This window comes from Trachinotus anak, unplaced genomic scaffold, assembly GCF_046630095.1.
Source record: "Trachinotus anak isolate AG129_WGS33_773 ecotype Australia unplaced genomic scaffold, CSIRO_AGI_Tana_v1 ptg000014l, whole genome shotgun sequence".
NCBI classification, from domain to species: Eukaryota; Metazoa; Chordata; class Actinopteri; order Carangiformes; family Carangidae; genus Trachinotus; species Trachinotus anak.
This window is the reverse complement of record NW_027273865.1, coordinates 14,194,924-14,222,025: the sequence shown is the minus strand read 5'-3', so window position 1 is coordinate 14,222,025 and position 27,102 is coordinate 14,194,924. Positions and strand designations below refer to the sequence as shown.

At 40.7% G+C, this 27,102-nt stretch overlaps 3 protein-coding genes across 3 annotated transcripts in view; 2 read left to right on the top strand and 1 right to left on the bottom strand.

The window, feature by feature from the left end:
- calm3a (calmodulin 3a (phosphorylase kinase, delta)) overlaps window positions 1-27,102 on the bottom strand; it is a 224,889-nt gene that overhangs the window by 112,198 nt on the left and 85,589 nt on the right. The window lies entirely within an intron of this gene.
- LOC139631508 (histone H2A-like) lies at window positions 16,222-17,097 on the top strand. The gene is made up of 2 exons (XM_071495703.1): window positions 16,222-16,358; window positions 16,622-17,097. The coding sequence occupies exon 2, from the start codon at window positions 16,629-16,631 to the stop codon at window positions 17,043-17,045; it is 417 nt and encodes a 138-aa protein (XP_071351804.1). The 5' UTR covers window positions 16,222-16,358; window positions 16,622-16,628; the 3' UTR covers window positions 17,046-17,097.
- The window catches only part of ppp1r37 (protein phosphatase 1, regulatory subunit 37), a 44,245-nt gene continuing 35,407 nt past the window's right edge, over window positions 18,265-27,102 (top strand). Inside the window, exon 1 of the mRNA XM_071495702.1 lies at window positions 18,265-20,102. Within this exon, the coding sequence (XP_071351803.1) occupies window positions 19,361-20,102 (742 nt within the window). The 5' untranslated portion in view covers window positions 18,265-19,360. The remainder of the gene's footprint in view (window positions 20,103-27,102) is intronic.

The following is a 27,102-nucleotide window of genomic DNA, read 5'->3' as shown; positions in this document are numbered from 1 at the left end:
CAGAAAGTCAGGCAGGCCGGCCTGAAGCAGGTATATCTCAAGCCAGAACACTGACCCCTGAAACCCAGGGAAGGCCGCTGTGTCCGTCCTGAGCGTATGTCTTGCTTCCTCCAGCTCTGTGTACATGTGCGTTTGATGTTGCAGTCCTGAGATTGCATAAGGACCAGCTGTTGTCCCAGATTCATCTTTGTCAGTAGTTTCATACTGAAAACGTATGCAAACACCAGATAACATCTTAATCAAAAGTGATAGCAGTTTAAACATCGAATGAATCAACAGCAGTATCCTCCACATCCACTCTCTTTCTTCCTCTTCTGTCGTCTGTCCATCTCTTCATTTATGTCTTCATTTCATCTCCACCTCCCACCCTCCCCTTCCCTTACAGCTCAAGGATGAAAAATGATGTTTTTACAGGTGTTTCACAATACAGATGCTGTCCCTGCTCGAATGGAAATTGCATTCATTCTTTCCCTCCTTTCTGCTATTCCTGCTTTCTCTCACTGCCTCTGATTTGCTTTCGACACTCGAGGCATGCGTTCAGGGACATATACCACTGGGGTTGAGAAGGGGGAGGGGATATTCTTAAATTTAGCTTTAATTAGACAGATGCTGAGGATGGAGACCTCTAAATTCTCCCCTGGAACAGCCAACATTTAAGATTATTTTCAGTCCATTACAACTTGGCTCTTATTTTCACAGTTCAGGCCATCAGGTATGCTCACCAAAGTAAACAGTGAGCTCTGGAAGCACAGGAATATCACTACAACATGTGTGACACGAGAGGTCAGATGATCAGAAAGGTTGTGAACAATCCAACTGTGTTTGGAGGGAAACCTGAAAGTGAGAACACCTGAAATGTTGGTGATACCGGTCAAAAAAAAACCCCACCATACTTGCCATGCATGCAGAGCAGTGAGAGAGTCCTGTCAGAGCGACAATCATTTGCGGAACATGAACCTGCCACAGTTTGCAGTCTGCTGGCAGTGCTCACTCGCTTTGTGAAACCGGCCTCTGTTTGTTTAAGACCTGTCTGACTGTGTGACCGTTAATGTTTTTCACCCATTCAGACTTCTTTTTTTTTTTTTTTTTTTTTACAGTGTAGGCATATTTCCAGCTCACAGCAATTAACTTGGTGAGTACAATGTTATCATTACTCACTGAAATGAGAGGGAAAACTTCAAAATTTAGATTTAAGTTGTAATAAATTATCCCTTAGATTTTGTAGCTTTGTCAAACCTCCAGGAAGATGTAATTAGGAAAATCAGAGTTTAACTGAAACCATCATTCAATCTGTGTCCTTAGTATCCCTACTCAGATCATAAGGCCCATATCAGCAGGGTAACAGCAGCATAAACACATCTATCACTGATGCTGTTGATGAGCCAAGAGACAAGAAACAGAGAGGAGGGGGCAGAATGAGTGAAACAGAAACTGCCATACAGCCTATGAAGAAAAGCAGGGAGAGATATGAGGAGGGATCAAGTGATGAGGGAAGAGAGGGATGGAGAGGGGAAGGAGAGGAGCTGGTGGACAGCTGTTGGTCTGTTTACTTGGAGGATATCACTCTTCTCCAGATGTTTTGCAGCATACACAGGAAAAGGGAGAGAGAGAGAAGGGGCGAAGGAGAGAGAGAGTGACAGAAGGATGTGAGTGATTGGAGGCTCAGTGGCATTTGCCAGGTTGGACTCATCATGGGTTATTTTATGACTTGCACATTCAAAGCACTACGTGGTCGGCAACCAGGAGTCAGTGGTGAGAATGCCCTGTCACAGACCCAGGAATCAACAACGAGGAATCCACAGGTTCCCTTGACCCACCTCGAGAAGTAAAACAATGAGTTGGAAAGTAGCATGAAAAAAATAAAATGAAAATCCAAAGTTGGACATGATCTGTCAACCTATAAGTAATTAATAACTCATGTCATCATGCAGAAAAAAATGATTCAGTGTGTCTTTCTTTTCACACTTCCACATGTACCTCTAATCTCAGGCTAGATTTCCTGGTTTTGTGACCAGGGGGATTTTTCTGCCAATGGCCCCTTTGTTTCTGTCTAGAGGCTTAAACCACAGGATTTGGGTTTGCTGTTAAATTCTGCGGAGTGAGATTAACTCCCGTGCAAGTACATCCGCTGAATCTGAGGGAGCTGTCAGTGTGTTTCAATGTAGCCACTGTCTGACTCAAAGTCTCCCTCCTATCGCAGAACAAGAGGGAGGAAGGCGGAAAATGCAAAAGGGAAAATCGAGGAAGAGAGTGACAAGGGGAGGAAATGAGTTAAAACTCAAAGTGGGGCCTAAAATTTATTAGTTTCACAAACATGAGAGGTCAGTGTAACCCCCTTTCATCCTGTATCAGAGCCATATATTAACTCTGCAACACACTTTTGGCTGAGCTTAAACAACCAGCAAAGTCTGTGGACCAATAAGGTGTCAGAGTGTAAAAAAAGAAAGGTCATTGAACATGATAAATGATCAGCATGGGTGACATTCTTAAAAAAGAAAAGACAACCCCCCTCTTGCTACTTTGCCTCCCTTTCATCCTTCCTTATAAGCAGCTTTGTGCAAGGTCATTTTTCATTATAGTGTTTCTCAGTCCCAGACTCCTTCATTGCAATTGCACATGTGTCTGAGTCTGAACACAGGGCTGATAACAGACGCATGAATAACTAGGGCTCATCACCAAGCAGCAGCAGTACATGATGCTCCTGAGATGCATTAACACAGGCTGCAGCCTTTCCAACCTCCCTCCAAAAAAAAGAAGACAAAAAAAGGAGGAAAAGAAAAAAAAACTGAGACAGGGAGAGGGGAAAGAAAAAGAGAGAGGAGGGGGAAGGCCTGGCATAAAGATTAGATTAGCACTTTAAAACATCTGTGAACTCGTCCGGCCCAAGCTACCGCTTCCCCACAGATTTGGGCCTGATCTCACATTTTCTTTCCTCCACCTCCCCTCCCCTGCTCTTCACTTCCCCCTCCTCCACCCTCATCCCCTTTTTTGTGGTTTGTCTGCTCTGTTTTGTTCTGTTATTGACCTTTTACTTAGGGGGTAAGGATGGTGTAGTTTTATTATTTTTTATCACACATATTTACATCTTTATTTTTTATTGGTAAATCCCCTGAAGAGAAACCAGTGAACAGTGAGTTTAGCTGAGAAGTGGTGTCTGTGTACCCTGATTCATTCATGTGCCACCCATGCGCCACTGAACTGCCATCTAAAAATTACTACAAACACAGGATGACAGACATTCAGATCCGAGTTTATATGCCTGGTGAAAACTAAAGCAGTCATGCTATAAATCCTCCCCTCATCAAGTTTATAATGTCCAGCTTTTGTTGGAACTAATGATTCAACTTCATTGTCATTTTAGATTATGCATTTTGTGGTGCTGTGGAACCAAATTACATTATACAGAGAGGGGTGTTTGTTATTTACCTCACTGGTATAAATGGGGTGCATAAAATAATAGAAATGCTTGTCAGTATAATGCAACTACAATAGACGCAGCATCAAAAATAGACATTTCTGGAACAACAGTGGAATCCAATCCCACACATGAAGTAGAGCTTAATGATGAATTCATAGTATGAAACATTGGTATGTCAGCTCACATGTGCGCCTGTGAAAAGCTGCAGCATCAATACTCCCACCTTCCCGGAGGGTGCTTTTTTTTTCAGGCTTGATAATGTGTATTACATTAAACACCCTCTTCCAGACTATCCACCCCTGCGAGCAAAGGTAAGGGATGACATGCCTCCTAACTCGCACCCATTGGGAAGAAAGCATTGGCCTGGTGTGGAGGAAAAGGGTTTCCTTCGTTCCTTTCCCCTTTAGCTATGAGCTTGTTTCCAGCAGCACTAACTGTAACTCCAAAGGGAGGAAGGGTGGGAACAGTATGAAGACAAAGCGATGGAAAGACTGATATATACCCTCTAATCTTCACTGGTGGGCTATGTGGAGACTCAATTATTCTGTCTGAAAATGAAGAGATGAGCTGAGACTACCAGGGGACCACAGGAATGCCAATCCCAAACCACAAATTTGAACTTAATATACTCTTAAATGAACAGCATGATATCTCAAGAAAGCTTCGCTGGCACGCCCAGAAACTTTCTAAAATGTAAACTGTTCCTTACAAAAACAATTTAGTGATGTCCAGCCCTTTGAATCTCTGTGTGTGGCACTTATGTAAAGAAGAAAAACAACCTACAATTCAAATGAAGTACTGTTACCACCCAACCTTTTCACAGCTTTATTGGATGTAACTCAATTTAGCCCTAATTCTCAACAATGTATCTTATAATATGATTTAAAAATATATACAAATACAAAACACGTGGCACAATGTGTAAAACTGTAATCAGTTAAACAGCTGACTGTTCCCTCCCCCTGAGCAGCAATTCTCCAAGGTTTGTCCAGCTTTGAATTTCTCCACATGCCAAAGCTGTGTAGGGGCTGTAGCAACAGCAGTATTATATGTTGTAAAGCATTAGGAGGCGTTAGGAGGTGTCTTCTCTATTCTTTTATTGTATTTTTTTTATCTATAACCAAAACTAAAACTACAAGACCAAAAGTTTAAGGGTTATGGACATGGAGTTTATCTGCTGTGACGTAGGCTGCAATTATTAGCTAATTAGCAAGCTATCTCACAATTTAGAGTAGTAACTGTGCATTAATTCCAGGGCCATGTAGCACATTAACACACATTAGAAAAATAAATTTAAAAAAAAATTCACGACCAGCAGGTCCCATCCTCCCGTCTTCTGGACTCTCACATTCAAGGCTGGATTTCCAACCGGGCAAAGTGGACAGCTGCCCTATTTCTGTCTAGATAATCTGATTAATCACAAATGTGTTCGAAATTTGCTTGACTACGGAACAATATCAACCACAACAAATCCTGTAACCTCCATCTTTTGGTCACGGTCTTGTGAGCATACGGTCTGTCTTATGCTTATGGTCTGACTTTCGTTGTCTTAGTTTATGTTGAGCTCCTTTGGTGTAAAGTTGTGTTAATCAAATTGCTTTAAACAGAAAACCTCAGGCAAGGTCGTATTATTCCAACCAACAATTATTTTCATTATCAATAGGCCTTATAATTATTTTCTTTCATAATTTATTGATTGTTCAGTCTTTCTTTGCCATCATTCATTAACTGCCATGTCGTTTCAGACCCTCCCACTTGCACTTGACCTGCAGTAACCCCAGCCATTTACGCCTTTCCAGCCACCTGATTGCCCCACGCCCATCTGCTCACCTGTTCCCTATCCCCTCATTACCTGCCTAGTATATACCAGTCAACTTCCCCTTGTACTCTGCATGATTGTCTGTGATATAAATCTACACTTTAACATGGGTATCACCAGTAACTGAGGGGGGCGGGGCTTAGCTGGCTGCTCTAAAAATAATGTTGTTGAGACACAGTATTCTTCATGGCTCGCTAAAGCTCCTCTCATTTCTTTGATAGTTGTATTCCCCCTCCCTGTTTGTGATGTCTAGCTTTCTGTGGTTGTACTCAAACACAAACTTTAATTCAAAATCCAGACAATTTCACCATCAACCAGATGTTCGGCCGAGATCAGTGGTTTACTGGAAGCAAATACCCCCTTTAAATAAAAACAAGCTGCCATATGATCCCGTGGATTCCCAAAACTTGGTCTGAGTCAAGATCATGTGTGTGTGTGAAAGTTTGTGTGATTATGTGGGGATGCTATGTACCTCACATTTGGCAGATTGCGACAACAGCTAGTAGGAAGGAAGAGAAGAGAAGCCAGCCAAGAGGCCATGGAGCATTTCCATGGCATTTCAACAAAGCCTGTTGTAATAACAATGAGCACTATAGCAGGTGTCCATATTATACTTGTTATGAAGATTCTTGGAAATAGAATTGAGTGAAAATCATTATAAAAATGCTTACTTAATATGAAATAGCAGTATTTTTTTTATTGGGAGAGAGAGACACATCCTGACTGTGGTTTGGTCACAGCATGAAAACACCAAAAACATGTCGTATAAACATCCTTCACACTCCATTTGAATTAATTTATCTAGGAAGCTGTTCAGGAACTAAAGGCTGGGAGGGTTGACTCCATAAAATCATAGACAATGGTAACTACAGCAGAAGGAAGTGTGAGTATATCCATTATACAGACTTATAAAGTATACAGCAATAGCCAAATAACAGCAAATCAGACATAAAAATCATTGTCTGGCCAGTGTGCAACTACTGCTGTTTGTATAAACGTTCATAAAAATCAGTCAGCTATGGGATATTTAAATGTCAATCAAAGAGGATTAAATGTTTGAAACAGCTATAGTCCCATAATTTGTGCAACAGCTGCTAGGCAGAATGAATCATCTCGAAAACAAATTGAACAAATAATCACAGACATTTATTTTATGCCCCATTTTGTTTGATTTCATTTGTTCTTTTTCATTATTCTTTTTCTTTTTTTGTCTCAAAGATTGTTTCTCTGTTGATTGTGTGATGTGCCCTTTAAAAAAGAGCTCTGTCATCATATATGCTCTGATGTGGGCCCTCAGCTTTGCTTTATCAGTCTATTGTGAGGTGAATTCACCAAAATGAAGACCATGAGGTGATTCTTTTGCCTTTTTAGCACTGGAGTGCCATCTTTTTCTTGAATCTTTTTTGGGATAACAAACAGGTTTTACTTACTTCTCAGAATGCAGGATTAAGTGAGTCACTACATTGGTAATGTGTACAGGCAGGGATCAAGCCTGCACCAGCACTTAACATCTCAGGTTCTTGCCTAGCCACAATTGAGCAATCGACACTATCTTCTGTCCCATTGCCCCTCCTTCCATCCCTCAGTCCCCTCATCCCTCTTCCTGTCTTGTTTTGGCCAAAGCAACAGCACAATAACATAAATCACAAGTCTGTTCGTAGCCAGAATGAGAAAACCAAGCCTGAATCTACGAGAGCATCTGTTCTTCCCCCTAAAACACACAAACACACACAGACCTGCACACAAACAAACACAATCCCTTACGACAGCCTTGAGCTGTCATCACATGGGCCTGAATCCCACGACTGGTTATTTTTATATATATTGACAGACAGGGAGGGACAGACCTGAGGCGTCATGTGGTCCAGATATGAGGAAAAGATGAAACTGTGGCAGATGGAGAAAAGGAGGCAACTTATGACCAAGAGGAAAGATGTAGAAAAGGCCCAGTCACACCAGTATTTAAAACATCCAAATTTACCAACAAAATTCCAATAGAATCACAGCAAACAGCAGATTCCCTCACAGGGGCAAAGTAAGTGGATGAAAGTTGTGGTAATTGCCCCAAAAATTAGCAACATCAACCACTAAAAGCCATCTTCACAGTGTTGAACTCTGATGGAAGAGAGCTGGAAAGCTCAAGATGAAGGAGGCCATTATACTTTATCAGATGGGCGGCAGCACCACCCTCAAAAAAGCAGTAGGGTTTTCAGAAAGTTATTAGACAGGAGCTGATGGTACACATTTGTCTTTTAAATAAACCCATATTTAAATTCATTGTCCCATTAGCAACCAGGAAGGAAATCTCTTTCCTGAATGACACAGTGCTCAGTCCTAATGTAAATCAGGTGAGGGGACTTGAGAGGAAATATTTTGGAGATTATGTTCTCTTCATCTGTGTCTCTTTGATGATTATATCAGAAACCAAATGGACTTGGCTACAACTTGTCTAAGTAGTGTAAGTGTGGCCCCCTTGAGTGTGGCTTGATGTACTGTGTGTGTGTGTGTGTGTGTGTGTGTGTGTGTGTGTGTGTGTGTGTGTGTGTGTACTTGTACTTGCTACATAGTAAGGACCAAAAAAAGTATTTTACTAACAGAGTGAGGACATTTTGGGAAAATGAGGACATTTTGGCCGGTCCTCGCTTTTTGAGACACCTTAAAATCACATTTTGAGGGTTTGGTTTTAGAGTTATGGTTAGAATTAGGTTTAGGTTAAGGTTAGGGTCAGGGTTAGGGAATGCATTATGTCAGTGAGTGTCCTCACAAAGATGGAAGTACAAGTGTGTGTGTGTGTGTATGTGTGTGTGTGTGTGTGTGTGTGCGCTAAGCTGTTAGCTTTCGACTCAAGTGGTGTGAGAATATTTATAATGTCAGTGAAATGTAGGCTACTCGCAGCACAATATATTAGTATTGTTTGAAGGTGCTGCTGGAGCCATTCTGTCTGATATGATGGTAATAGAAAATATACTGCATGGTTCAGTAATGTTTATTTGTTTATTTAATTCATTTCCTTTAGACCACATCTTCAAAGTGTTGTATTATTATTCTGCATAGCTGTGCTGTTAAACCCCATACGTCAGTGTTGGGTGGCTTCTGATGTTCCTGTGTTTTGGTCGACATTCAGTTTGCACGCTCCCTGAAACAGATCTAAACATGCGCTCAACTGTTTATTTGAACTACCTTTTAAATTGTATTCATGGTACATGATGTGACAGTGTACGGACAATCGCACATTTCTGTCACAGAGGATGGACACTGGAGAAACACCATATCTGGGCATGCATGGACAATTATTTGCTACCATGGCAACCTTTTTGAGTTCAGTGAGCTGACTAACAATACTATGCTTCAAGCTCATTACGGTGTCAGCAGCTGCAGCAGTGCTACCAAATATTTTGCAGACTTTTGCTGTACCACTTCGACAAGGCCTTAAAAATGAACAAGCAGCCAAATATGTTACACAGACGTCCAGGTTCCTCTGCTTCCCTTCTCTGTCCTTTCAGCAGCTCATTTTCTGCTTCAGACCATCAGAGAGGCTCTGGAGAGTTTCCTCAGCTGAGAGTTAGCAGTTCCTCTGAAGTTGTGCTTCCTGACAGTTTTTGATTCCCTGGTGTCAACCTGTGAATCTTTAAAATGTGACCTAAGAATTGCAAGTAAGTGTTCTCCACCCTGTCAGAGAAAAGAAGATAGATTAGATATTTCCAGTGTGAAATGAAATGCACAGATCAGTTTCAAATCCACATGCTTATGTTGGGAAAACATGCTATAACTTCCTGAGAGACAACCTGGGAATTGTTTCTGTCAAAAGAATCAGAGAAATTCTAAGAAACCTCCAACTGTGAAATAGAGTAATATGTTGAGTTTATTAGCGAGCAGGGTTGTGCCGGTTGGCCATTAAAGAGGGTGATATTGTCTGGGAAAATCGCAACAACAATTTTTGTATCAGAAACCAAAAACCAGTAACACTAAATACACAGTCGCTATGGCAGAAGTCCATCTCTCTCTTTCCCTCTCACACCATCTCTGTGACCATTCAAAGGGGGAGGAGGAACGAGCGCCAGGACTGCCACTTCCTACATGGTGGTTCTCAGGGAAGCGGGAGGGCTGGGAACAGGAAACTTCACAAAACACATCACAGACAAACGGAAATGAATATTTAAAGAAATGAAGTGTGTGCATGCCTCTGTGTGTGTGTGTGTGTGTGTGTGTGTGTGTGTGTGTGTGTGTTGGATGATGAGGTACCAAGGGTGTAAGGTGGAGAGACAGAGGACAGGAAGAGCATTACATTTAAAAATGAGTTATACAGTGGAGAATAACGTGAATGAGAGCCAAAAGAAGTTATGGCTGAAAAAGAAAGAGAGAGAGAAAGGAAAGAGAGAAAAACAGATGGAGGAATTAAAAGCAGGGAGGAATGGGAGCTTTGCACAGGTGGGATGGACGGATGGGTGGCTGGGTGGATGATGGAAAATCTCTTTGTCCTTCGTTCTTCCGCCTTCTTCTAATTACGTGGCAGTGGATTTGCGGTGCCTGTCTTCTTCTGGTCAATCCCCACACACAGGTGCTCGGTGCCAAATCAAATCCTACCTCAATTTTATATCTCCCAAGGTCCACCCTGTGTTTTCCTAAAGTTTAAAAAGGGAAGTGGTTTTTTTATTGGGAAACCGGTGACATGTGGTATGGACATATGGTAGCCATCACAGCTGGCTTAGAACCTGAGGAGGATAAAAGATGCATTTAGGGTGATGCAAAAGATGAGAGGAGAGGAGAGGAGAGGAGAGGAGAGGAGAGGAGAGGAGAGGAGAGGATGCTGGAAGAGGAAATTCACAATTTCCAGAAATATTAAGAACAGAAGGGACCACTTAGCCTAACATTATTACGTTACCATAGCAGGATGAAGACTACATGTTGGGCAAGGCGATGACCAAGCATTTGACAGGAGGTGTGGAGAGCCAATAGCAGTCCAGCTGGTCAACAAGGTCAACACTGCCCTAGGTACCTAATGATGATTAACCCCCTCCCCTCTCTCTTTATGGGGCCGGTGGTGAATAGTCCTCCCTTGATGTGCTTCTAACAAGTATATGAGGTGTTTTTATGAGGTCTTTTCATTCTATCACCTATTATTTTTCACGAAGTGTTGTTTGTCATGTTACCTGCTGTGAATGTGAGAGGGCTGGTCGTTATCTTGGTTTCTCATTGGTTGCTTTGTTTATCAGTCAGTTTTGCTTTACTACTCATTTGATTATTGTGTGTAAACCAAATTGCCCCACAGGAACACTGGATTTCTTTACATAGTGGTGGATATTTCACAAAGTAAAAATAGCAATATCACAGTGTAGAAGTATGGGTATCAAAATGTACTTTTGCACAAAAAGTGAAAGTACTCTCTTGTCCATACTGTTACATCATAATTTATGGATCACTGCACCAGTTCTTGACTCACTTTTGCCCACTCACATTCACTCAACACACTCAATCTTAAAAATAAACGTTCCCAGAGGGCTATGACTTATCAGCACTGGCCACAATTCACTGAGTCTGCTTCCCCTGCACCAAACAGGTTCAGCAAGTTCAGGATCAGCATCCACTCAGAATGTAAAGAAGCAGATGCAACAGCTGATCCTCATACATGAAAGATGTTAGCATCAGCCAATGGATCTCAGATTTTACAAGCCACTTGAGCAGCAATGACCCCCGAGCAGTGGTTAACAAGTCCAGTGTCATCACGGTGGCTGCAGCACACCCCTTCCCTTCATCTGACCATGAAAGTGCCCTCAAGAGAGAGAAAGGCTTAGTGGCCCACAGAAATGCTTAAAAAATACCCACTCACTCTTATCTTCTTCCTTATTCTACTTTTATTTTACATGGACATGACAACATTTAAACCAGAACTCACAAACTGTGGTAGGGGGATAGAAGAATAGGTATATTTTCATATTTGTGTGCATATGTATGTATTAGCACATTCTACCGTATGTAATTATCAACACATGACTTAAAACCTCCTCTTCATTTTAATTAAGAATACAAAATAATTAATTAATTAAGAATTAAAAAATGATCCTCAGAGGAAATAATCTGTTGATGCATTTGTGCATTCCTGGAGGCACAGAACACTTGGTAATGTGTGTGTGTTTCCAACATTGAAAAAATGAATAGCAAGTCTCTAATACCACAAGTGTTAAAGGGATTCTCCAGCTTTTCTCCACATCCCAGTGGTGTGTTGGTGGATCTGGAGGCTTGTCAAAGGAAAGAGTTGGCCTGCACATCAAGGCAGTGGAACTGGGAGAGCACACCTGAGTCTGTCTGTTCATTAATGTGAAAATGTGGAATCTGAAAATGTGTGGACTGAACGTATTTCACATGTCAGCCACTGAGTGTGCAACCTACTGCTGTCCTAAATGTCAGGCTACTAAAACTAAAAAAAAAACACTGAAGTATCTAAAAGATGGAGTATTAACATCAACTCTTGACCTTTGAAATATTAGTCTGACAAAAAATCTGAACACAAGGTCAGCTTACTAGCTCTTTCCAGAGCTTTCAACCACATCTCATAGTCTTTCAGAGCTCTGTTGTAATCATGTGACCAAAGTACATGGTGTCTTGTTAATGGAGGCATATTTTAAGAATATCACAAAGATGAAAACAAGGCTGTAATTCATGTTTTGTGAAAAGTTGACATTGTAGAGATACATGGGATTCATTCAATAGAGGTCAGATACAAAATAGGAACCAGTGGTTAGTTTAAGTATCTCTTTTGACTGTTTTTTCAATTACCTTTAGTGATCTTTAGTGCTGTTTCTTTCCACTTCTCATTTCCTGAAAGGAATTGTTTGACATTTTTAGAAATAATCATTTTGCTTTCTTGCAGAGTATTGGATCAGAAGACCGATGCTGTTCTCATGTCTGTACTGTACCAAAATCCGCCTACCAGCATCTTTGGACAGAGCCAAGCTAGCTGTTTTCTCTCATTTTCAGTCTTTATGCAAAGACATGTTGAGCACCTGCAGGCTGTAGCTTTATGTTGAGTTGCATCAGTCTTCTCGTAAGACTCTTGGCAAGAAAGTGTACAAGAGGGTTTCCCAAAATGTTAACCCATTCCTTTAAAAGCTCCTTCAGATCGATGAGGCTAATGTTCACATGAATGAAAACTTTCACATAAAACACATAAATACAGAATGTGTAAGAATTCACCAGGGAAGAAGAAGAAGAAGAAGAAGAAGAAGAAGAAGAAGAAGAAGAAGACATGGAAAAATAATCAGGAGGCGACAGACCTTAAGCACCTAAAGATCCTGGGGCCTTGGGACACCAGGCTGCACTGTGGGTGTCCATAAGGTTTCATAATTAAAGTGGATCCTCTCTGAGAATGACTCACTCTCCAATTACTGTGTGGACACCTCACATTAATTGTCTCTTTATTAACTTGAGCCTACATGAGGGGACAGGCGTATTCAACACATTTTTCTGCTGTCAGGGCTCCAGTGTCGCTGTCATCTGGGAATTTATGAGTGAGGGAAGAGTGGTTGATGATGAAAGAGGTGAACTGTTGCAATTAAATTTGGCAGGACCTCAAATAGCAACATCACTCCTTCCATGTACAAGTATGTCTATTATCGTTCAATGCATCTGCACGTATGAAAGAAGTCACTGACCCTTGAGTTTGTTTCATGTGGGAGATTAATTGCTTTCCGAAGATCAGGATCAATCTCCTGTAGTCCACTGCTGACATCTCCATAAAGCTGAGCAAAGGGGAAAAACTAGAAGTCAAAGTAACAGCATAATCCTCCTAAAAGCCACATTTACAGATTTATTACTGTTCTGGGAAAAGAGAAAAGAAGCCTGTGTCAGTGAAAGACAGTGAGGCTGCCTTCGCTGTTTACCTGTCCACCTGTGTGGCACAAAGAAAAAGACCTACCTGTAAATTCAGCTTTTCAGCCGTTCAATGGGAGGATAAACAATCTTATCTAAATTAAGTTAGCAGACACAAAAGAAATCTTGTTAGGGATTTCTGTGTCTGGTTTTGCCTTCAATCTCTGTATTTAATCGTATGTTTGGATCATTTCTCGGCTTCCTCTGCTCTTCCTTTCATCTCCTCTCCTCACTCGGCAGCAGACTGCAAACCTCAGTGTTAGTAGCTACAGTTGCTAATAAATAGAGAGGGCCTTCAGCCTTTATCCAGATGAAGACTCTCAGGAGAACTGCACAGAAACAAATGGCTTGTCTCAATGATGACAATTCACATGATGAAAAGCTACAGCTTTTTACAGCTCAGTCTTACACACTGATGTAGTCTCCGTTGAGCACAAATAAATTGTTTTAGGAACCAGCTCAGTGTGCGCCCTGGCTTTATACTTCACATTCTTGAGAGTTAGGCTGCAGAGACGTGTTGAGATCTGCTCTGTGACAGCTTGTGGGTCCCATCCTGTCCTCTTTGTGTTGGGAGGATGTTGAGAGGTTGAACAGAATCACATCCAATCTGTCCAAGGACAACCTGCTGGGAAGGTCCCCACTTAATTTGTCTTCCCACTGTTCTGCCATTGGCCCTTTGCCACATTTTAAAGTGAATACAAACGGTCAAAATGTCTCTCTCTCTCTCTTTCTTTCTTCCATCTCTCACTGCTGGTGCATGGAGGCAAATGGTTCAAAGGACGAAGCTCATCGCCCGAAAAATTGGCAATGAGGATATTGACAATGACAAATCATTAAAGTTAAAGCAAAAAGAAACCAAGAAAACATTGTTGAAAAGAAAACATCTCTGCGGATGCCTCCAGTGTGATGTTAAAATACTTGCTTTCAGTTGAGCAAGGGCAGGTCTACTTTATCCATTCTGCTCAATTCATGTGAGCCACTGGCACTTTTAAATCTTGTCTGGTGCAGTAAAGATGGGCTAAAATGTCCTGAAAATTCCCTGCAGGGCCTTTATAAACATATGTTAATGCATACTACAACATATTAGACAGAAGACAGTGTAAATCAGTCAAGTTTCATCTAAAATATCACAGTCTTATTAACAATCTGTGTATGTTCTCTGATCAGAAATGAGTCTTTGTGCACCAACCTTTATTGAATAATATCAAACGCTTCTGTCCATCCAGTCAAATTGTTTAATCAGTAGTTTGACAAAGCCGCTCAAGATCCACTCACTAGCTTTATCTGGAGCTGTCAACCTCATCATATTGTCTTCATCAACAGAAGGCAGTTGCTGTCAGTTGTCATGGGGATGGATTAATAGACATGCACGCTTAATAGCTGAAAAGGGTGCTATTTGGATATGCTGAAAAAAAATTATGGATGACACATAAACAGCTGCTGAGCTCTTTCTTGTGAAACAATAAACTCTGATGTTTAGTATCATCTGTGTCTGACCTCTAAAGTATGATATCACCACCAAAATGACAAACGCACTTCCCAAAAATACTGGCACAGAAACATGGGCTACTAAGTTTGGGTTACTGGTCATGAGTTTCCTTTTAGAGCTTTAAACATGAATAGTCTCTGTTTATCTGTGTGTGTTTCTGAGCGTGTTGGAATGAAACACTTGATACTGAGTTGTACACGCTGGTGGGACATGAGTCATTGCTTCCCCCAAGAATGTAGTTGGTGAACACATCTGGCACTCCTAGAGGGTCAAGCACCCAGTCATAAAGTGAAGGATCATAACACCACCAAGTGTGGGTTTATAAGTGTTCCATTATTAAGAACGTTTCATGAGTTGAAGAAAAAAAATAAAGACAGACTGCTGCAGGCTGCAGGTTAAATCTGAGGTCTGTGCTGCCATCTGCTGCTGATGCTTTTCCATGCTGCTACCTCCTGTGGATGGTACATTTAATACTACCACATTATCAAATTACAAAACATGAACATATTGAATGTGTCTATCCCATGTTTATCTAATAATGAGTAATGATTGCCATTATTGAAGCAAATGTGTTTTATAAGTATCATGTTGAGATAGATTTGCTTCTTTCACCTTTACCAACACCTTTGGTATTGTTCTGACATGGGTGGAGTTACACTTCCTTTCACTTCTGACTTACAGTTTTATGTTTATTGTCTCAGAGGAGAAATTTATCTCCCTGTCAGATGAAATCATGGACCAATTACTGAATGGGCCTACTGGACGCAGGCCGAGAGGTTCAAGGGATCAGGGATCTCCAGGCTAGAGGCTTACTATGAAGTGACTGATGGTGACATTTCTTGTTGGGAAATCAATCAAAATGACTACAAAAGGATGTCAATCGAACACAAAGAGATGTAAACTGAAGAAATGCAAAACAACCAAAAAGAGACGGAAAATGACTGCAAAAAGACATAATAACCACAAAGACATCGCTTTGAGTCTGTGGCTCTTGTTCTTACGTAGGAGGGGTGGGTGGCCTTAAACATGTTTGTTTCCAGGGGCCCATTGTCTCATAATCTGTCCATGTGTGAAACACAGAATGCTGTTAACAAACTGCTTTGAAAAATGTTTGCATCGGTTTTGTATGTAAAATCTTTAAAGTGTCCAAATAACAAGTTACCATGTTCGTAATAATAAATGTGGTGAAGTAAAAAGTACAATATTTATCAAATCTCACCCACAGCAGTTATCATTTTGGAGCTTGAATACTTGATTAAGAAGTTGCACTTGCATTCACTACCACTTTCCCTTTTTTGAATTAAAGTGTCTCCCTTAATTTGGACACTGTATATTAGCATGTTCAGCTAATTCCACTGCCACTCTGTAAAATCTAGCAGCTACAAATTGCATGTAATGTCCAGTTGTCGTGACACCTCCCTCACAACTTCAGACTCAGCTGGTGTTTGGTTTTTGGATGATATGACTTTCCTCTATGCAAGAAATCGTGTGCATAAACATAAAACATATACATTTGCGTCAAATTCATCTGACAAACAAAAGTCTCCTTTTGAAGTGTTATTTATCACAATGTATGTAGGAGGGAGGTTGGGCTCCTACAGATATCAGACAGCCTGAAATGTTGTAAAATGCTGGAGAGTGAGATACCTCCATGCAGCAGAGGAGCCAGGTGTCATCAATCAACACATTACTGCCTGACTTAAAAGCAGTCTTCTGTGGGTCGGTGTGTAGCTGCTGTCTCTACTGGAAGGAAGTGCAGAGTACTGGTGAGTGGTAACCAACGTTTGGTGTTGTTTTACCTCACGAGGAATGAGGTGAAATTAGTAAGATGGTGTTGGTTCTAATTTTAAAATGTACATAGATGCTGTAAGGAAGCTGCTCTCAAAGCCAGTTAACCTGGTCAAACTCTAGGCCTGTTTTAATAACTTATTCTCCTCTAATCTGAGGTGAAAATATATTAAATTGACTTGTAGTTTCTATGTACTTTCGCTACTCTGTAATCTGGACTAAAGTATTTCTCTCAACTCAGACTAAAGATGTCCGGCCGTGGGAAGAAAGCTGTGCCCAAACCAAAATCTGCAGTGTCCCGGTCATCCAGAGCAGGGATCACTTTCCCAGTGGGCCGCATCCACAGGCTGCTCAGGAAAGGCAACTACGCTGAGCGAGTTGGCAATGGCTCAGCAGTGTATCTCTCAGCCGTCCTGGAGTACCTCTGCGCTGAGATCCTAGAGCTGGCAGGAAACGCAAGCCGTGACAACAAAAAGCACCGCATCGCTCCTCGCCACATTTTGTTGGCGGTGAAAAATGATGAGGAGCTCAACAAACTGCTGGCAGGGGTCACAATCTCGGAAGGTGGTGTCATCCCAAACATTCAGGCAAGCCTTCTCCCCAAGAAGACCAAAGCACCCAAGGATGACAGCACTGCTAAAGATGTTCAGTCTCAAGAGTTTTAATTATGAATGTACAAGTCTTGGAAATTTTTATTATTAAAGGTAAAGTTTTTTTTTTTTAAAGTATGCTTGTCTTATTACTTGTTGAGAGTCTTACTGGGGAAATGTTGTGCACCTCTGGAAACAACTGGATAAACTACTGAATTAAGTATTTCAGTAGCTAAGGAAATTCAGTTTTTGATGAATATTGAGCGACTGTTTTCTTTACATCTCCATTAGAACTTGCATTCCTATCAAACCCTGGTCTTGCTCCTGTGACCTGTGTACAGGTTGTGAATGTTGGTGTTGGCTCTTGACAGCATGTGTCCTGTAGATGTGGATCACAGGAAGTCTATGCTGACACATTTGTGGCAAAGGTTTTAGGTTTTCCAAAGTTCCACATTCAAGCAAACAAAGGTTAACACGGAAGCGGTTTTACTTGGTCATCGTGAACATCTTGACTGAAACCCAAGATCTTACCACGGACCATTTCACTTCAAAACCTTCAGTTTGGTAATAAGGGGTGAACTGCTGGAGAGTTGTGTTCAGCCCAAAATGTTCCATGTTCAGGGACAACATGACGAGACTTTAAATGCAGTGTTAAGGCTCATGATCTTAGAGCACCCAAATAACTGGAACCAATGTCACATCACTTGATTTTATTTTAAATTTCCTTTCGGTCCATGTAATACATCAGGATATTCAGTGATTGGTCCTAAAATCATTCTGCAGGATAAAAACGAACCCAAACAGTCAGTCATGAAATACTCTTCAGCAACAAGAACAAGCAGTCATGCAACAAATGGTCTGGCTTCCAAAGAGCCCTCATCAACATCATGGAGTCAGTCTGGGAGTACAGTACATGAAGTGACAGAGGACTGAAGTAAAGTTGAGTTGATTCAATTTGTCTGTTTTTCTCCATTATGTTAATTGAAAGATAAAAACAAATGTTATTGCTCAAAGCATCCTCACTTTACTTTTAGCAAGTAAAGCTTTTGCACAGTACTATTTGTTTGGACTATTGATGAGGACTTTGTCTAATTATGTCACCAAATCAATTATATATTTCGTGGGAAGATTACAAGCAAGTAAAACACTGTTTTACTTCCCTAATTCCATACTGTAACTAAACTACTGCTGTAAAACTTTCAGATATTGCCCTGTTTATGCCTTTTTTTTTTTTTTTTTGCAACCATGTATAACACTGCGTCTGCTGAACGTACCCTGTGGGTAACGACGTGCTGACGTAAGACGTGTGAACAACAAACAGTTGCTGGACTTCAACAAGCTAGCGAATGGCACCGCAAGATAAAAAACTGGTTCAACAGACTTCTCCCCGATAGACAGAGACCTATGGGACCTAACCGGTCGGAATATCTTTAGTGTAATCTCATTACAGTCAGCGCTGTTAGTGCCGGCGAATCCATCTTCGGCGCGGTTCCCCAGCGTCAACGTTAGCCGCCGAAACATGCCCATTGCTCGGAGTGTGACGCCTGTCTTTTTTCTGGCTGCCGCTGGTCGAGGGTTGTGATGCGAGCCGAGCCGCGGTGAGACGAGAGCTACAACCGGAAAATATTTTTTTCTCGACACAGAAGAATGGACTTTGTCGGGGGGAAACAGACGGGCTCACTCAAAGAAGCAGGCATGCGACTGTACACGGGCCTGGGTGTCATTGTTGGGCAACAACTTTAGCAAGCTAGCTAACGTTAGCTCTCTCAAATTAATGCAAATGAATCGGTTTGGTGTCGGGCAGTAAGCTCACTTTGCTAGCGTAATGGAGGCGCCCTGAGTGACTTGTTCATTTCAATTGACTGTCCTGGTCCTCTTAAATACTGCCGGCAATGTGCTGACGACCACGGAGCCTTTAGTCGGTTCCACTTGGAGCAATAGGACGCGGTTGGCAGAAATTATTAAGTGCTGGTTTCCTGCCTGGGTGATAGTTGAGCAAAGTTGCCTGGTTTGGCAAATACATAATTACTGAAACAGTATCTATTTCGCGCAGTTATCACATATTTCTTGTATTGATATTTGTGTGAAATTGCACTTTAATTAGTTAATTTTCAGCGATGCACCTAAATGACCTGTGAGTTGTGGTTCGTGGAAACTGAAACGTAAATCGCCCCCAATACCACAAACCAGCTAAGGTATAGGTATCATTTTCTAATTGCACTTATATTTAATTTGGTCAGTTAAGGACCAGGATAGGTGCATATCTCCGTATATTGTTGTGAGAGACCGAAGACTGGCTCGTCCATGTCAGCTGGCTCCTAGTTGCTGTTTAACCCTATATCTAGGCTGTCTGGCACAGTTAAAGACTGAGTTTCACTGGAAATGAAAACATGAATATCGAGGAGCAGTGTCTAGATTTGTGCAATGTCAAGACAAAAGGCGGTGTGGATGATGATCACAACACTACTAACAACACAGAAGGGGTCACCCCTCGGATCTCTGAACTGATGACAGATAGTAACACAGAAAAGCAAAATACTGTTCCCACAGAGGCCTCTGAAACATACCTGATGCCTCAGCTCACTGACAACCTTCAGGCAGCTGAGGAGGATAACCACCAGGTACAAGACACACTGGAAATTGATGAGGTCAATGGAAATAGAAAAGGCAGTGCTCAACACACCCCTCTGATAGCAAATCCCACTGATTTGATCTTTTCTAATGATGAGCACAAGAATGATATTGGGGTGGAGAAGATGAAGGAAGATAAAGACGCTGATCCTGTTGTGGGTAAAGGGGATGATGGTGGGGACATGGACATGGGTGTTGATTTGAGTCTAGATGAGAGTGGGGTGCTGGAGACTGAATCGACAAACGTCAGGTCATTGTCAGATAATACTTTAAACTCAGAGTCTGCGTCTCAGGATGTCCCAGCTGGCAACACGGCAGAAAGCCCATCAGATGCAAGCCAGACGAGCAGCACAGAGCCTTCTGCCAAGGACCAGGCTGGACTGTACCCCTCGGTGGAGGAGGGGGATAATAAACACAAACCAAGTGGCAAAAGGGTGACATTTCCTTCAGATGAGGACATTGTCTCTGGAGCAGTGGAGCCCAAGGACCCCTGGAGACATGGTAATAATATGTATTTGTTTCTGCATGTCTGTATGTGTGAATGACTTTTATGTATTTATCCTACTTGTCTGTTGTGCCTGTATGAACATGTCAGTTCAACATGCCTTGCCAGAATTCATTCTCATAGGACTTATAACAACACTTCTGATTGGGGAAATAAAAACTGTTCACTCTGTTTAGATTGGGTTTAAAATGCCATGTCATGGTCTATATTTTATGTGTTGTCGGTAAAAATTGTATTAGTGTATGGATGTTGACACTGATGGAGGACGTCTGAGGTGTCGATGTGCTGGTCTTTGATGGGACTGTGTTTTGTGTCTGTCTTCAAAGCTCATCATCTCTTTCAAGATGATACTACAGTCTATTCAGATCCCAGGCAGAACCTGTGCCCCCACCCCTTTTTCAAACATAAGTTCAGTTCTTACTTTAAATAGTCAAATAAATAACATAATAGCTTAGTCTTAGTCGATTTATATTCCCAGCAGCCAAATGGACCTACCTGTTTAAATATAGTCCCAGGCCTGTGCTGTGTGCTGTGTGTGGTGTGGTGAGTGGATCCCACCACTCCTTGAGGTGTGCCATTTTACCACAGTAGGTTTCTGTTTGTTCAGTGACAACACGTTTAACGGAAACTCTTGCAGGGTATGCCACTGCCTATACTATGTTGATATAAGGAAACAAATCTTTCTTACCTATGAAGTTAGTCTTCCATTTAATAATATGCATGTACTTCACAATAAATATCATATATTTAAGGTAAAATGAAACTGATCCCACATTAGGTAAATTTAGCACGAAACACCAGACAGTTAAATAGGAACAGGAGAGAGATACAGAGAGAAACTATATACAGTAATATTCAGGAATAAGCTAGAAAGTAAAACCAATAACTTTTCTGCCAATCCAGATCAGTAGATATTCTATATTTGGAATTAATTTTTGTACATAGATTAGTATTTGTAAATTGATTAGTATCCAAGTGTTATGTATATAATCAAACATAATATAACAAATATTATACATATAATACCATTTCATATTTTTTTTATTAGATTTGACTTTACTGTCATTGCAAAGAGTAAGTTGTACAGCAAATTACAGTTTTTACTGCCAAAAACAATACATTTCTGGCTGCATTATTGTATACCAGTAACTTAAGTAAAAATTGTAGGAATGTCCCTGAGTCAGGACTAATAATATTGATTATTTGCTGTTAATTATATTTTCTTTATGTTTTTGCCGTCTAGTTGTCCTTACGTAGAGTTACACTGCTTCAGTATACAGAAGTTTCATGTTGAATGTTTTTTGGAAGAGCTGGGAAGTCGTGTCTGTGATCTGACTATGACTCACACGCTCCTTCATCTGGTGTGGACAATGGACATCATTGAATAAATGGACTTACAGTCACAGTGTGAAAACTGGTGGTTGCTCACAGTACTGTGACGGCAGTCAACATAGTTACACAGCTGATGGTAGTCTGAGAAATACCAGATTTGTGTTAATTTAAAGTGAGCTGTCAGCCGGGCCTTCCAGTCTCAGTGTCTGTGTGACCTATGTGGTTTTAAGGGTAAGCCAGTGAGAATCCTGTGTTTTTCCTTGGTGTATAAAACCAAAAAATGTAGCCCATTGCAAGGCAAGGGTCAGTGGTACGAAATGTCCAGATGGGGGAGGGGGAGTAGAAAGAAGCACAAAAGCAGCAAGATTAATATGCGTGACCAATATTGCCACATGTTCAGCTGAATATAAATAGTTCTATTAACAACCCTGCAACTGGTCAGAAAGACACTTATGTTTTCAGCTGTTCATCCAAACACATTTTGTAACTGTAAATTATATTCTACCCATTTATCATAATTTACATGTTTATAGCATCCATTCCCCTCACCTCTTGTCACTTAGCCCTGCTGCTTTTCCAGACTATCAGCACATTTACAGTGCACATGCCAGGCAGCCATTCTGATAGTAAATTGGACATGAAATGTCTTTGGTCTCACACTACAGGGGCAAAGTCCAACCCAGTTAGCCAAGAGTTCTGAGCCCTTATGAAACAGCCAATGCTGGGAACAGTAAAGTATCTTGGTGACTGTGGGTTGAGATTATTTATCACTGCATATTTATCTCATAGTTGATTTAAGTTCCAAAGGTCCAGCTGATTGTGCAGTTTTAGAAAGTTGTTCACAGACAGTTGATGGCGGTGAAGGTAATCACATGATACAGAATGTTCTGTTTTTAATACACACAAAGATAACACCATGTTGAATTTATCAGAACAATTTTAGTCAAGCAGGTTGTATGGATCCAATATTTGAACTCCAAAACAATTAAATAAAGTGACTCAGTGTAGCAATGAAGTAGCTTCTGAAATTTTCTACTGTTCAGTGAAATATAGACAGAGCTACACATCCCTGGTAATCTCAAAGTGTTACTGTTACTGTTTTGAGGACTCAGTCCACCTGAATCCATAAAACATATCAATTTTTTACCTTTAACTAGTTGAGTTAAAGTTAGTTTGAATGGGTCACTGGGTTATCTAAATTATCTCGGCTGTAAATATACCTGAAGGTGACAGCACATACACTTTAATTGTTAATAAGCTGGAAAGAATTATAGTAATGCACTTCAAAGAAGTGAAAAAGATACATTTTTTGCAACTAATAAAGCCAAATAATTACTATATGCCCAAGGTTTAATAAATTATTTCTCATTTTGGAAATTGCTTCTAGTGTTTTGAAAATTTGTTACATTATTTGACTGGTCGGTCAGTGGTGAACTTCCTAAACCTTTGACATGCACCTGGATATCTTTTCCTTTGCCTGTTTCTGCCATGTGTCTTTAGGACATGTTTGCACTTGTGTGTGTGTGTGTGTCTAAGTTAAAGTCCAGGAAATGAAATGTATCTGAATCTCCACCCCAAGGCTCCTCATTCTTCTTTAGAAGTGAGCACTGTCCCACAATAGACCCATGATCCATCCAGACCCTTTATCTGCAGATCTAGTGTCAGGTTCTCTGGGTCCCTGTCTCATGTCATCTGTCAGAAAACAAAACAGTGAAGAGGGTCTGAGCTCACAGAGCCTCGAGCTTCATCCATGCTCAGCATGAGTTCCTGCTGCAGGAGCAGATGGAAGAAAATGTTAGATGTTGCTTCATGAACACTCAATATCCATATATCTGATTTAATTGCTCTCATGAAATGAGCTTCTGAACAGGAGTGTTCTTCACAGAGTCAAGAAATCTGCCATTTTAAATAAACACCTGCGCTTCAGGAGGGAACAGAGCTGGGAGAACAATAGTAGCCAGCTGTGGTGTCATATTCCTATTTCTTCCTTGGTATTCTCATTTTTCCAGAATTGACTACGTCCAGTTTTGTGGCATCAGCTTACAGCAATGTGTGAGGCTAGAATAAGCCAAAAAATACAGACCAGCAGCAGTTGTTGGAACTGTCTCTGTAATGCTGCACTGAAGAGCCTAATTTTGTCAGCATACTCTTGAACAGTATATGGGTAAAATGCTTGAATGTCATTTTGGAGTTAGATAACATAATTCCTCAGAAGTATTTCTCTTTTTCTTACTCCTCTCCCTGTCTAGACTTGAGGGACTCTTGTTCTTTCCCCCCCAGGCCTGGGCAAATACGACATCATATCCTGAGATTCCTGAACTTCCCTACATGCTGCGTAGCTTCCCCTCCTCCCCTGTTTCTTCTCCTTGGCTAGCCAATTCACTCTAGGTGCAGTTATGGCTTAAATCCTCAAAGCATGTCTTTACACAAGCACTGGCTCATACTGCAAGCATCTGCTAAGTTCTTTGATCAGACCAGATTGATTTTGTTATGTCATGATGCAAGACAGTTTTTCACAGAAGCCAGACAGAATAACTGAGTATTACAGTACCCCAACTAGATTAGTACAACTTTATTGCAATACAGCTTTGTGTGCAAATAAGGAAAAAACCTACCCCATTAATGAGTGTTTATCCTGCAAGCAACCATGCTCTTTGGCCTACGTGCAGCTCTGTCTCGTGTCATCAGACCCAAGGCCCACTTGGCACCAGGTTATTAGAGGCTCTGTGACCCATGAAATGTTATGTGTTATGGCTGTGGACCAAGTTACCAACTGATAAGCAAAGCTTTCAGTATAGAGAATGGACAAAGGCTTTGTAAATGTAGGAGTGAGTTCAGTTTGCACTAGAGGCAAACCAGTGCAGGATTCTGGGGGCCAATAAGGCCAGCAGAGTAGAAATTTAAAAAAGAAAGTCTCTGTAGACTAAGACCAAGACATCACATTTGATAAATGTACCATGTGTATGGACAGTAGACATGTCCTTTACTTTTCATCTCTTGTCAGTGTTATTTTTGTAGTTTTGAATTGTTTGGCTTTATGGTTCCTTAAAATAAATGAAAATTATAGGGGAGTTTGGATGTAGAGGTATGTGAAGAATATCTCATCATACATAATTTCATTTTGATTTACGAACTTTAATGTCCTTGAAGTGTGTAGTCAAATGAACAGCTGACCTATAACAGTATAAATGCTTGATCAGTATAGGGCTGCAACTAACGATTATTTTCATTATTGATTAATTTAGAGATCACTTTCTCAATTGATCAATTAGTCTTGTCTATAAATGTCAGAAAAAATGATAAATGTCCAAGGTGACATCTACAGATCTTGTCTCTGACAAAAAGTCTTGAAACCAAAAGATATTCAGTTTACATTAATATAAAAAAATTGGCGAGACCAAAACAGGCAAATGTTTTGCTTGAAAATTACTCAAATGATTATCAATTATTAGTTACAAAATCAGTAGTTACCGATTACTGTTACTCTGTTAATCAATTAATGAACTAATTGTTTTAACTTGAGAACTTGACATTCAAACCAAGTAAAACTCGATTGGGAAATCTCTCTACTCTAACACCAGACTTCGTACCAGCATCTGCTCAGCTGTCAAACAGCTACTCTGCTGACTCTGGTGTTGCAAAGTATTGTAAACACTGGAGTCTGCTAGATAAACTATGTGGCAATGACACTGTTTCTAAATTGACATTTTTTGTGTCAGGATTTTTTTCCAGTCAGCAATACACACTGGTGCCATATATCATTGGAACAAAAATACCTGCTGATAAAATCAGCGCTCTGGGCAAGCTCAAGTTTGTATATTCATCTATTATGCATTTATGCCTCTGTGCTACACATGCTCCCTTGTCTCTCTTGCAAATTTGACTAAGAAAGTGTGCACCTGTTGGTGCTTGTTTTGTGATGATACCTGCCGTTTTGTCTGTATGCACTGTAGCGCACTGGTAATTTTTACCAGCAAAGCTAAGGATTGATAGTAATTTGTAGACTAGACATAGAACATACCAGTCCCTGAAATGTGCCAGCTTTTGTCTGATGATTTCTGATCCTGTCCCAATGTCTGCAAAGGACTTTCTGTCCTCGTCAAACAGGACTTGCTTGCTCTCCCCCTCCCATACCTGCTGTTATCACTCCTGAGGAGGCTGGACGTGACAAATATTACCTACACTCTCTACAGGTTGCACAAAATGCCCCCTCATTTAAAAATAGAGCATACAACTGTTGTTCGCTGAAAATGTCACTCTCCATCTGGTCTGGCAGCTCTCTCTCTCTCTCTCAGAGGCAGGCTTGGTTTCATGTGGGAGATCGTCATTTAAAATGGCTGCTCTGTTTTTTTGGGGTTTTTTTTAATCGTCATCATGCCAAGAGATAGGCTGTTGTTTGTGTAGTTGTAATGTCTTACAGCGCTAAAGGAATGAAGTCATACATAGACATGTTGTGATCTATATTGTCAAGTTATAGTTGCTGTGTCTGCAATAATGTGCAAACAAACCTAAAATACTGGGGGTCTGTGTCATGCGTACAGTGATGTGAAATTTGAGGACTGGTGTTGTGTGGTATGTGTGTGTTTTGTTGGAGGCCTGGGGGTTTTTTACAGCCGACAGCCATGGTCTGAGGCATTATGATTTTGGGTTGTTCATCCATCCATCCCATTCTCATGTATGCGATATCTCAATACCGTCTTGAGGAAATTTCTGCACAATGTGCACAAACATCCACTTGGTCTTAAGGATGAACTGATTAGATTTTGGTGTTCAAAGGTCAAGGTCACTGTGACCTCACAAAACATGTTTTGGCCATAATCTAATCATGACAAAATTTCACACAAATGTCTAATAGGATAAAATGATGAAGTGATGACAATTTAGATCCAAAAGGCCAAAGGTCAACTTCATTGCCACATCATAATGTTATACAAAAACACTCTTGTGGCCATTATTCAACTTCTTTTTTTCCCAGTGAGCACATGTGCTCCTGAAAGAAGAAAGTGAAAGTGGAAGTTGAAAAGGATACATAAATAACTTTAGGGGTGCAATGAAAATGTATCAAATGATGTGTTTTTTCTTAATAAAGAGATACAAAGATACAAAAATGATTTATTTGAATATTTGAGTAACTATACTACATTTCTAATGATTTCTGTCGCTGTTTTTGTACGGTATTTATTTAATAATTATGTAATTATTTATACTTTAAACTGTATGACGGTAAGATTGTTTTTTCTAAGTTCTTCTCAGTTCAAAGTGCTGAGAAAAGCCTCCTCAGCCTGTTTAGACACTGGTCCAGCAGCTCTTGTAAGCGGGTCATTTGGCCAGCAGTCCACAGCAGATGAAAGGACCCTTTGGGCTGATGAGTGGATGTGATTTTTTTTTTTTTTTTTTTTTTTTTTTTCAATGGGCAACAGCAGTTCAGCACCGTGACCATGTCTTCATCGTTGTTGTTGTCCACCTTTTTGTCAAAAAAAGAACAATAGAGGCTTTTTGGGTTAAATTTTGTAATATTTTTAATTTGCATAGGTGCTTGTAAATGCATTTTAGGAGACCACATCTGTTTTTAGTCTCAAATGCGAATGAAACACCTGCACTGTTGAGGAGGGTTGTTCTGATTCTCATACTAACATCAGAATTGCCTCTGTACAGCCTAAAATA